This window comes from Palaemon carinicauda, chromosome 24 (genome assembly GCF_036898095.1).
Source record: "Palaemon carinicauda isolate YSFRI2023 chromosome 24, ASM3689809v2, whole genome shotgun sequence".
NCBI classification, from domain to species: domain Eukaryota; kingdom Metazoa; phylum Arthropoda; class Malacostraca; order Decapoda; family Palaemonidae; genus Palaemon; species Palaemon carinicauda.
In genome coordinates this window covers 10,542,412-10,554,911 of record NC_090748.1, presented here as the reverse complement: position 1 = coordinate 10,554,911, position 12,500 = coordinate 10,542,412, and the positions used below count along the sequence as shown (strand labels likewise).

At 35.3% G+C, this 12,500-nt stretch overlaps 1 protein-coding gene across 1 annotated transcript in view; it reads left to right on the top strand.

Annotated features, from left to right (window-relative positions):
• LOC137618072 (carbohydrate sulfotransferase 11-like) overlaps window positions 1-12,500 on the top strand; it is a 136,582-nt gene that overhangs the window by 12,489 nt on the left and 111,593 nt on the right. Inside the window, exon 3 of the mRNA XM_068348040.1 lies at window positions 655-822. Within this exon, the coding sequence (XP_068204141.1) occupies window positions 655-822 (168 nt within the window). The remainder of the gene's footprint in view (window positions 1-654; window positions 823-12,500) is intronic.

Below are 12,500 nucleotides of genomic sequence, written 5' to 3'. Positions count from 1 at the left end.
AAATTGCCATAATGAATCAGATTTACAACATTATTACCACGTCATTACACAGGAAATCAAAACCAAACATTGGATTAAAAAAGAAAATTTAAATTATTCTTATCTCTCAAAGTAATGTTTACTTATCGACCATGATAAAACTGACCAATGATCTATTTAGATCATGGTCTTTTGTTGTATTTCCTAAATTCAAATATTTAGCGAAAATATTTGTGATATTTTGCAGCTTTTACTTTAAGATACAGGAAATTAAACTAAATAACTAACTAATTAATTAATTAACTAATTAACTAATTGAACTAACTAATTATTCAACTAATTATCTAATTAAACTAACTAAATAATTAAATAATTAACTAATTTGTTAACTGATTAACTAATTAAACTAACTAATTAATTAACTAATTATCTAATTAAGCCAATTAATTGATTAACTAATTAACTCATTAAACTAACTCATTAATTAACTGATTAAATAATTAAACTAATTAATTGATTAACTAATTAAACTAACTTATTAATCAACTAGTTATCCAATTAAGCTAATTAATTGATTAACTAATTAACTCATTAAACTAACTAATTAATTAACTAATTACTAATTAAACTAACTAATTGATTAACTAATTAAACTATTGCCTTTTCCTTCTGCAGAATCGAGAGTTCCTGGAGGAGCGGGTAGGAGAAATGGTCGCCAGGGCTCGTCAAGTGGGTTTGGCCTGCAAGGACGCCCGTGCAAACCTTGAGCTCAAAGGGACACCCAGCCATTTCCTGTGGGACCAGAAGCACAAGCCAAGTATCGTCTGGTGTCCCAATTATAAGGTATGTGGCGAGAATTAGAATTTGAACATGGCATCGCTTCTATGAACAGTTGTTGATAGGGTTATCAAACTCCCCGCCATCCATTCTCAACTCGTGTCCACACCATCTCAGTCATAACACTCTTATCATCTCTGTAATCTTTATCTATTAAATAACATCCATAATACCTATTAATAAAGACTTTTTATATCTAATACATCGGGATCTAAATATTCCAACGGTTACCAATTTAAGTATCGAACTACCCAAATATTACTATAAAAAAAATTCATATATTCATGAAAAATGCCATCATTGAGCCTTTGTCCTCCAGTGGACTATAAACGGCTGCATTTGTTGTTATATAGTGTACAATCTATCTATCTATCTATCTATCTATCTATATCAAATAAGCCATATATTTTAATATACTAATGTCTGGATTCTCTTCCCGACATCTGGATCAGTCTCGAGGCGAAATCACTCAAAGACAATAGCAACTGACCGGCCGGGAATCGAACCCTGGTCCAGGATGCTTGTACGACAGTGGCCGTGCCAAATATTTATCATATATGTATATATACAGTATATATATATATATATATATATATATATCATATATGTATATATACAGTATATATATATAAATATATATATATATATATATATATATATATATATATATATATATATACAGTAATAAAACAGCATAAACCAACATAGTCATCATCAATGTGTAGTAATTGTTTTGACGATAAACGGGCAATATGCGGTGTGAAATTCTGAATTCCCTGTAATATATATGATAAAATGAATTTTGAAAAGTCCTGTAATAAAGGACCAGAAAAGCAGTGCTTAAAGTAAGTAATTAAAGTAATTAGTGTTTGCGTGATTGTAGGAGAGAGAGAGAGAGAGAGAGAGAGAGAGAGAGAGAGAGAGAGAGAGAGAGAGAGAGAGAGAGAGATAAAGTTAATAATCTGTCTTCAGCAGGACTGCCGTTTTTAACTGGATACTTAATTCAAGCTGAAAAATAATAAGTAAGTTCTCATGGAATTTTGAAAGTCAAAGCGATACTTTGGATGTTAATTCTGTCTTTTGGTAATGAATATTTGGTTTCTTGGTGCTTTTAGTGAGTTATAACATGATTTTTTTTTTTTTACTTTTCCTTCTAAGTAGACATGGCTGAAAAACGGCATTTTTTCTATTGTTTTAATTGAAAAAAATTCACTAGACTTACCTACCAAAACGAGACTGCAATAAAAATAATTTTTTTTTTTGGGGGGGAATCAATTATAGATAAAAATTCTTGCATTATGGCCATGAATAGGATTATGTATGTACAAAATAGTAAGTCCTTTTATTGCGAAATACCATGCTTAGAAGGATTTACACTCAAATAGTATAATAATGGGTCATAAACGTTGCAGAACACGGACTTCCAGTTTAATGAGGGTTTACCTATTTTGGCTTAAGTTTCTTAATTCATTTAGGGATTAAAAATACCGGCACATTCTTCTTCAGCTACCAAGTGAAGTTAATATCAAGAGATAATAAAGCACTTTTTATGCTCATTTGTGCTTAGAACATGACACATGTAGGGACACATGATCTCGTTAGTTGTCTCTATATACATATACACCATGTATTTGTCTCCCTTTTAGCCATTAATGCTCTACTAACATATAAAGGGTTTAAAGGCCGCTCATGAATGGCAGAGGCAAGGGACAGTGACATTGCCCTAGCAAGCAGGACAATGACCCAGAGACTGACCATATATACATATGATCAGCGCCCAAGCCCCCTCTCCAGTCTCCACCCGAGCTAGGATAAAAAGGACCAGGTAATGGCTGCTGATGACTCAGCAATAGATCTATATGCTCCCCCAAACACCCCATCTTTAACTCACAAGGATGGTGAGATAGCAGCGACTAAAGAAACTAACGAGTTTGAGCGGGAATCGAACCCCAGTCTGGCGTTCACCAATCAAGGACGTTACCACATCGGCCACAACAACTCTGGCAAATACGTCTTAATGGCTCTTCTCTTTTATAACTATGACCATGTCATATAATTCAAAATCCACACTTCAGTTGTAATAAAAGGAAGATGTCTCAATAGTTCAATCATACTTTACAAGTTTGGCAATGACAGACTCTTCTCTTTCTCTACTAAATCTTTCATATATCTCATTGTTATGTCAAACACAATATATATATATGTATATATATATATATATATATATATATATAACTATATATATATATATATATATATATATACATATACATAAGTGTGTCAATGTATAAATACATATATATGTATAAGTATATATGTATATATACATATATATATATATATATATATATATATATATATATAGTTATATATATATAAATATATATATATATATATATATATATATTTATATATATATATATATATATATATATATATATATATATATATATATATATATATATATATATATATATATATATATATATATATAGGGGTAGAGACAGATAGATAGATATGTATGTAAGTATACACACAACAGCAACAAAAATGCAGCCATTTATAGTTCACTTCAGAACAAAGGCCTCAGACTTGTCATTAGTCATGTCTGTGGTTTGGCCTTTCTCTAAAAACGCTGGACAACTGCAGATTGGTGATGGTGAGAGACTTAGTTTGATCGTTCACAGCAAACCAACCCAGTATGGGTGGCCCTGACTAGTACATCCTTGCTAATCATGGCGATTCACAAACCATTTCACCACGTTACGGTAACCCCACTCAGAAATATATTTGTACTCAACATATGCATATACACGCACATATATATTGATAAACTATATATACTGTATATGTGTGTGTATGTGTGTGTGTTTGTATGCGTATACATATCCATGCATACATATTTGCTTAGGAAGATAGGAGATGTTTATTTAAATGTTTCTGTTCTTGAAATATTTTTCCTTGTTTCCTATCCTCACTGGACTATTTTCCCTGTTGGAGCCCCTGGGCTTATAGCATTCTGCTTTTCCAACCAGGGTTGTAGCTTAGCAATTGATAATAATGATAATAATAATAATAATAATAATAATAATAATAATAATAATAATAATAATAACAACTATCTGGCAGATAAGTTACTGGTTATGTTCTCACCAGACGTAAGTCTGATAAGCGAGAGATTTATAGATAAATGTTTGCTTTAATGTTTGTAGAACGTTTGTAGCACTAAAAAAAATGTTGAAGATTGATACGTTTTGGAAAATGAATCACCGTAAGGCCAATTAGAGAACAGCGTCATAGGTTGATAACCATTACCTTGAATTGAAAAGCTTAATATGTACTATTTACTGTATATATATATATATATATATATATATATATATATATATATATATATATATATATATATATATATATATATATATATATATATATAAACTTTTGTAATGGATGAAGGTAGACCAAAATAACAGGACTAAACTTATATTTGAAAAGTTTATTTGGAGAAGGAAATTATGAAAACTGTGACAAGAGAACTGCAAGATTAAAAGAAATTATATATATATATATATATATATATATATATATATATATATATATATATACATATATACACACATACTGTATGCAGGAAGAGATAGTGAATACAGTAGCTGCTAATGAATAATGTAAGAGATGGCAACTACATCTTATCATGAAACTCAATTACAGTGTCGTTGACCTAAAAAATTCTCTCTCTCTCTCTCTCTCTCTCTCTCTCTCTCTCTCTCTCTCTCTCTCTCTCTGCGTGCGCGAGTAATCGAGCAGAGAAGAATACAAGATTAAAAATTGCTGGTGTGATGGGAAATTCCTGACCAAAGTCTCATGAATGCAAACAACAAAGTATACTTGAAAAATCGTATTTGTTTACTGATTGCAAGAAAGATAGGAGGATTTAACAGTGCATCTAGGTGGCTCTAAAGCAGGGCTTGGCTACTCTCTTTGAAGACATGAATTAGTTATATCATTGGCACAAATATCGTCGTTCAGTTTTACATGGCAGAGAACTATTTGGCGAAAAGTTAGTTAATATGTATCATATGTTTTATAGGTAGTAGGTTGGCCAGGGCACCAGCCACCCGTTGAGATACTACCGCTAGAGAGGTATTGGGTTCTTTGACTGGCCAGACAGTACTACATTGGATGCTTACTCTAGTTACGGTTCACTTTTCCCTTGCCTACACATACACCGAATAGTCTGGCCTATTCTTTACAGATTTTCGTCTGTCCACATACACCTGACAACACTGAGATTGCCAAACAATTTTGTCAAATAATTGTTCAGTGATCACTTTCCTCTTGGTAAGGGTAGAAGAGACTCTTTAGCTATGGTAAGCAACTTTTCTAGGAGAAGGACACTCCAAAATCAAATCATTGTTCTCTAGTTTTGGGTAGTGCCCTTGCCTCTGTACCATGGTCTTCCACTGTCTTGGGTTAGAGTTCTCTTGCTTGAGGGTACACTCGGGCAGACTATTCTATCTCATTTTCTTCCTCTTGTTTGGTTAAAGTTTTCATAGTTTATTTAGGAAATATTTATTTAAATGTTACAGTTCTTAAAATATTTTATTTTTCCTTGTTTCCTTTCCTCACTGGGCTATTTTCCCTGTTGGGGTCCCTGGGCTTATAGCGTGTTGCTTTTCCAGCTAGGGTTGTAGCTTGGCATGTAATAATAATAATAATAAAATCATCACTTCTTTCTTGTTAAGCACATCCCATGTGATTATCTTTTTGTTAAATCTAATGAAGGTATATAAGTCTTTGAAAGTGTAAATATAGAAAGAAAATTTTAACAAATATAAGTTTTTTTTATATCTTTTACTTTATTTAAGATTCATGCAATCCACCATTATAGTTGTTGCATATTTTCAACACGCAACTGCCAAGTGTTACTTGCATTAAGCCATCAGGTATTCTTGATAAGGTTCGTGATCAACCTTTACAATGGTGTAATGTTCATAATGATTTAATTGTGGGACATGCCACTCCGTCATTAAAATAAAAACAGCTTTTACCAATACAGCTTCCAGCAATACTTATACCTGTTTCTCTCTGCATACATACGAAGAAATTTTTTTTACTGCTCTGCAAGTCAAGCTTGACTAATTTGGCTGGTAAATTGTCTCGCTTTTTATTAGTAATGAAGAGAAATTGGGACATTGAACATTGCTGACCGTCATTCAGCTTTTCTTATCTACTGTAAGACCCATAATCCTTAAACTCTCTGTTATATTAACATTGAGATTGAAGTGCTAAAAATCTCATGGAATTCTGTTGCTGGAGAAAGCTTCGACTTTTATTTTTACACTCATTTCCATTACTCTGCGTTGCAAGTCCAATTTAGGTCATTTGAGTTGCAGGTTCCTTCAATCTACATTGCTATAGCTCAATTACGTAGTTCAGCAAAGGAACTTCGATGTACCGAAATAGTTGAATGTTAGGCCACGATGACACCCAATTACAAAACACGCAATTGCTTGAAGCTCTACTGGAAAGTAATGTCTGTATTACCTTGAGGTATTCACATGTTCTTTTTCTCAACTCGGTCAAGACAGAAGGCTGCAGGTACTTTCCTGATAAGTTATTCAACCCGACGTTGATGTTTTTCTTTTGATATTCATCATACGTGCACTTTAATCGCTTAGGATTTGTGATGAAAATACACAGTAATATAAAACTTTTCGCCATCTCCTCTTACGACTATTGACACTAAGGGCCTCGGTTAGATTTCGCCAGTCGTCTCTATCTTGAGCTTTTAATTCAATACTTCTCCATTCATCATCTACTTCACACTCCATAGTCCTCATCATGTAGTCCTGGGTCTTGAAACTCTTTTAGTGCCTTGTGGAGCCCTGTTAAAAGTTTGGTGAACTAATCTCTCTAGGGAGTGCGAAGAGCATGCCCAAACCATCTCCATCTACACCTCACCATGATCTCATCCCCAATTTTAAACTTAATGTAGATAAAAAAGGTTTTTTCCAAAGGGCTTTTGTTTATTCACTGATCAACTTTTTATAGAATTACGAACACTATGAAACCACAAAACAAGGAGAGAATTGGTTCCGTCCCCTAAGATGCCATTCATGAGGTGTTGAAAAGAGGCCCCAGCATTACAAAGGCCAAAACAGGAGTAATTGAAGGTGTAGGCCTATGCTGGGCCTATGTACTGAAGGGGGGGGGGGGGTGATGGCGGTCTTGGGGTTGTCTTCTGGGTTCATGGGCACCCTGCAAGAGATCGAGCGTGGAGAAAATATTCGCTTTGTGCAAGTATTAGGTTACGTCGGCGATGTTTGGCAGGGGGTAGAGATCCGGTTCTGTCTGCATGTTCAGGCGCATGTCATCCCCACACGGATACAGAGAGCCATCTTTCTTCAGCACGATGTGTAAGGGTGACGACCATGGGCTTGAGGCCTTTTTCATTTTTTCCCATTTCGGTGGAACGATCCGGTGCCAGATAACTGAATCTGGCGAATACTGAGGGCCCCGTCGTTTTGATAAGGTGATAAACACCGTATTTGGCAGGAACCATGGGCGTTTGAAGAAGTTCTGAACGAAAAACTTCCGATACAATCGTGAGGAGGTGGGCGAAAGCATCCATGGGCGCGGGTTGGAGACATTGGACGCTCCGCTGGTCACCAATGAGCGGATGCGCGTAAGGTTTACTGAGAGGCGAGGTGAATGCAATTAAACTTTATTAAACAATCATCAAGTTTACATACAGCGATGTGCAAGCAAGAACGTCACAAATACTCAAACATGATAGAGTATGATCTAGCATGATAATACAAGTTGGTCTTAACAGTACAGGGAAGAGCGAATGATAAGATAAAAAATCAAAACCGTTAGTGCATGAGCGTGTATGAAACACCTGTGGTACACTGCCTAAATTTAAGGTTGAAGGTTATCTTGCATAATACGAGTTTATATAGATAACGTATTGCTAAGCAACACAAATCCATTGTTCTCCAGTTTATTATTATTATTATTATTATTATTATTATTTGCTAAGTTACGACCCTAGTAGGAAAAGCATGATGCTATAAGTCTAAAGGTCCAAGGGGGGAAAATAGCCCATGGAGGAAATGAAATAAGGAAATAAATAAACTTCTTGAGTAGTAATGAACAATTAAAATAAAATATCTTAAGAACAGTAACAACATTAATAAAGATCTTTCATATACAAATTATAAAAAGCGACTTATGTCACCCTATCCAACATAAAAACCATCGCTGCAAGCTTGAACTTTTGAAGTTACACCAATTCAACTACCCGATTAGGAAGATCATTCCACAACTTGTCACAGGTAGAATAAAACTTCTAGACTATGTAGTATTGAGCCTCATGATAAAGGTATGACTATTAGAATTGACTGCATAGTTAGTAATACGAGCAGAATGGTATTTGACCTAGAAAAACCTACGTCACTTAGTTTTTCATTACAATTTAAAATATCCCACTAAGCCAATATAACGACGCGTGTTGATTAAACACATCATAAAACGAAATTGAAGTTATCAGTATTTAGATCTAGTCACGAAAATGATTGAACTTTTTTCGTGCGCTTGCTATAGCGTTAAACAGTTATAATTTAGTAGGTTTGCACAATTGTCTTTAGCACATAGATCTGTACATCTGTACCATGGTCTTCCACTGTCTTGGGGTAGAGTTCTCTTGCTTGAGGGCACACTTTTCTATCTTATTTCTCTTCCTCTTGTTTTATTTCCAAATTTTTATAGTCTACCCTGTATATAGGAAAGATCACTGTTCTTAAAATATTTTATATTGTTCATTACCTCTCTTGTAGTTTATTTCCTTATATCCTTTTCCTCACCGAGATATTTTCCCTGCTAGAGCCCTTGGGATTATAGCATCCTGCTTTTCCAACTAGGGTTGTAGCTTAGTAAATAATAATAATAATAATAATAATGATAATAATAATAATAATAATAATAATAATAATAATAATCTGGGAGACCGTTTTCCTGTTTTGTCAAGCGAAGGAGAATTTAGATTCCGATGGACATACGGATTGACTGACGTCAACTGAAATTTGATATATAGTTGAATATTCCTTATTATTGCGGGGTTTATTTATGAAAGGATTATGAATTTCACATTAATTTATGTTCAATGGTATATAAGGCTTTTCAGCGATTTACTTTCGTCTTCGGTAGTTAGGACTTCATGAATTTCAAAATGTTCAGTAATTTTTCATCCTCAGTTGTTAAGACTTTTGAGCCCTCTTTACTTCAGTGACCTTGGTAGCTAAAACGCCAGAGAATTGATTGATTGAAAGTTTTCTGGCATCCACGCCAGAGAATACATGTTCAAACACTCAATATTATAAGAATATATTAATATTAGTGAAAATAATCCCAATTGTTTTTTTTATTAAGGGAAAAACACACGAACAAAAAACCAAGCTTAATAAAACCGCAATATGATAATCAATGGAATACTTTGCTAGAGATCACTGTATTGGCGGTTTCTGTGGAAAAATTATTACCGCCCTATTTCTGAGATAATTTTGTACTTGGCTTGGTCCTATATGCTTATGTTTATACTGAAGCCAGAATAATAATAGTTACTGATTCTGCAAAGGCGGGAAGACTAAAAGTCGGATATTCTTAATGAAAATATAATGTTCTAAGCCATATTTCAGTAAAATACAGGCGACCGTAATTCTACCTTATTTTGTTATTATATTTTACGTTTTGATGACTGTAATATCACTCATTTACGTCAATAAATCCGTTTTTAATCGGTAATTTCCTGAGCACATTTATTCCAGGATTTTTACCGTTTTTTTACGACAAACTTTTAATGTTGCATTTAGGTGTACTATATGCAAACATAAGATTCCTTTACCCATAGCCTCCCCATTGAAAAGAAAATATTTGATTTATTAAAAAGAATATAAGATATCGATAAATAGCTGTAAATTTGCTCTTCCTGTTGGGAGACTTAGAAAAAAAATCCTTCCATATCTTGGGTATTCCGAATTCTCATATCTTAAAACACACCTCATGACTATCATATATTTCTATACCTATATTCTTTTCTTTCGAACACCGCTGATATTCTCTCGGTCACGTTTTACATGCCAGACTTCCCTTACCCAAGTGACCATCAGCTTGTTTCATCAGTATTCCGTGCTGTTCACATCAGAAACATGATCATTCCTTCCTGCTCTTCCGTGCGTATCAATTCTCTTATATTTTCTCCTAGTTCAAGACAAGGTCAATTAGTTCAAATGAGAGGCTGGTTATCCTTTAGGATATGAGTCTCATAATATCCTTAAACCTTTAATTTTTTTTCTCATTTGTTTACCTTGTGATTATCATTAAGGTAGATTAGATGCATTTAGTTGTAAACGGAATACAAGTGAGTGACAAAGGGTTAGAGTAAAATCAAGACTGAAAATAGAACTGGCTAAGGACTCTCCTCTATATAATAAAAAACAAGTGCCTGATTATACAGGTGGAAGGAAAATTAGTTGTAGCAAAAGAGTGGGGGAATAGAGTAGGTGGATGTAAAAGGGAGGTAGTGAGGATTGAAGAGCTAATAAAACCGGGGGTAAAAACTAAATATCAGGAAAGGTTGAAAATGGCATATGACGAGGTGAGAGTAAGAGAAACTGGTAATTTAGAGGAGGAGTGGAAGTTAGTAAAAGAAAATTTTGTTGGGATTGCAAGTGATGTATGTGGCAAGAAGGTTGTTGGAGGCAGCACGAGGAAGGGCAGTGAATGGTGGAATGAAGGAGTGAAGGTAAAAGTGGAAGAGAAAAAGAGGGCTTTTGAAGAATGGCTGCAGAGTAATAGTATAGAGAAGTATGAAAAATATAGAGAGAAAAATGTGGAAGTAAAGCGCAAGGTACGTGAGGCAAAGAGGGCAGCTGACCTGAGGTGGGGTCAGGGATTGGGTCAGTCATATGAAGAGAATAAGAAGAAGTTTTGGAAAGAAGTGAAGAGAGTAAGGAAGGCTGGCGCAAGAATTGAAGAGACAGTGAAAGATGGAAATGGAAGGTTGTTAAAAGGAGAGGAGGCAAGGAAAAGGTAGGCGGAATATTTTGAAAGTTTGCTGAATGTTGAGGATAATAGGGAGGCAGATATAATTGCTGTTCCAGGTGTTGAGGTGCCAGTGATGGGAGATGAGAATGAGAGAGAGAGATTACAATAGATGAAGTGAGGAGAGCACTAGATGAAACGAGAGTAGGAAAAGCATCTGGTATGGATGGTGTGAGAGCTGAGATGTTGAAGGAAGGGGGTGTGACTGTACTTGAATGGTTGGCGAGATGGTTTAATATGTGTTTTGTGTTGTCAATGGTACCAGTAGATTGGGTTTGTGCATGTATTGTACCACTATATAAGGGTAAGGGAGATGTGCATGAGTGTTGTAATTCAAGAGGTATTAGTTTGTTGAGTGTAGTTGGAAAAGTGTATGGTAGAGTATTGATTTAAAGGATTAAGGATAAAACAGAGAATGCAATCTTGGAAGTACAGGGTGGTTTTAGAAGAGGTAGGGGTTGTATGAATCAGATTTTTATAGTTAGGCAGATATGCGAGAAATATTTAGCAAAAGGTAAGGAGGTGTATGTTGCGTTTATGGATCTGGAGAAAGCATATGATAGAGTTGATAGGGAAGCAATGTGGAATGTGATGAGGTTATATGGAGTTGGTGGAAGGTTGTTACAAGCAGTGAAAAGTTTCTACAAAGGTAGTAAAGCATGTGTTAGAAAAGGAAATGAAGTGAGTGATTGGTTTCCGGTGAGAGTGGGGCTGAGACAGGGATGTGTGATGTCGCCGTGGTTGTTTAACTTATATGTTGATGGAGTGGTGAGAGAGGTGAATGCTCGAGTGCTTGGACGAGGATTAAAACTGATAGACGAGAATGACCATGAATGGGAGGTAAATCAGTTGTTGTTTGCAGATGATACTGTACTGGTTGCAGACACAGAAGAGAAGCTTGACCGACTAGTGACAGAATTTGGAAGGGTGTGTGAGAGAAGGAAGTTGAGAGTTAATGTGGGTAAGAGTAAGGTTATGAGATGTACGAGAAGGGAAGGTGGTGCAAGGTTGAATGTCATGTTGAATGGAGAGTTACTTGAGGAGGTGGATCAGTTTAAGTACTTAGGGTCTATTGTTGCAGCAAATGGTGGAGTGGAAGCAGATGTACGTCAGAGAGTGAATGAAGGTTGCAAAGTTTTGGGGGCAGTTAAGGGAGTAGTAAAAAATAGAGGGTTGGGCATGAATGTAAAAAGAGTTCTATATGAGAAAGTGATTGTACCAACTGTGATGTATGGATCGGAGTTGTGGGGAATGAAAGTGATGGAGAGACAGAAATTGAATGTGTTTGAGATGAAGTGTCTAAGGAGTATGGCTGGTGTATCTCGAGTAGATAGGGTTAGGAACGAAGTGGTGAGGGAGAGAACGGGTGTAAGAAATGAGTTAGCGGCTAGAGTGGATATGAATGTGTTGAGGTGGTTTGGCCATGTTGAGAGAATGGAAAATGGTTGTCTGCTAAAGAAGGTGATGAATGCAAGAGTTGATGGGAGAAGTACAAGAGGAAGGCCAAGGTTTGGGTGGATGGATGGTGTGAAGAAAGCTCTGGGTGATAGGAGGATAGATGTGAGAGAGGCAAGAGAGCG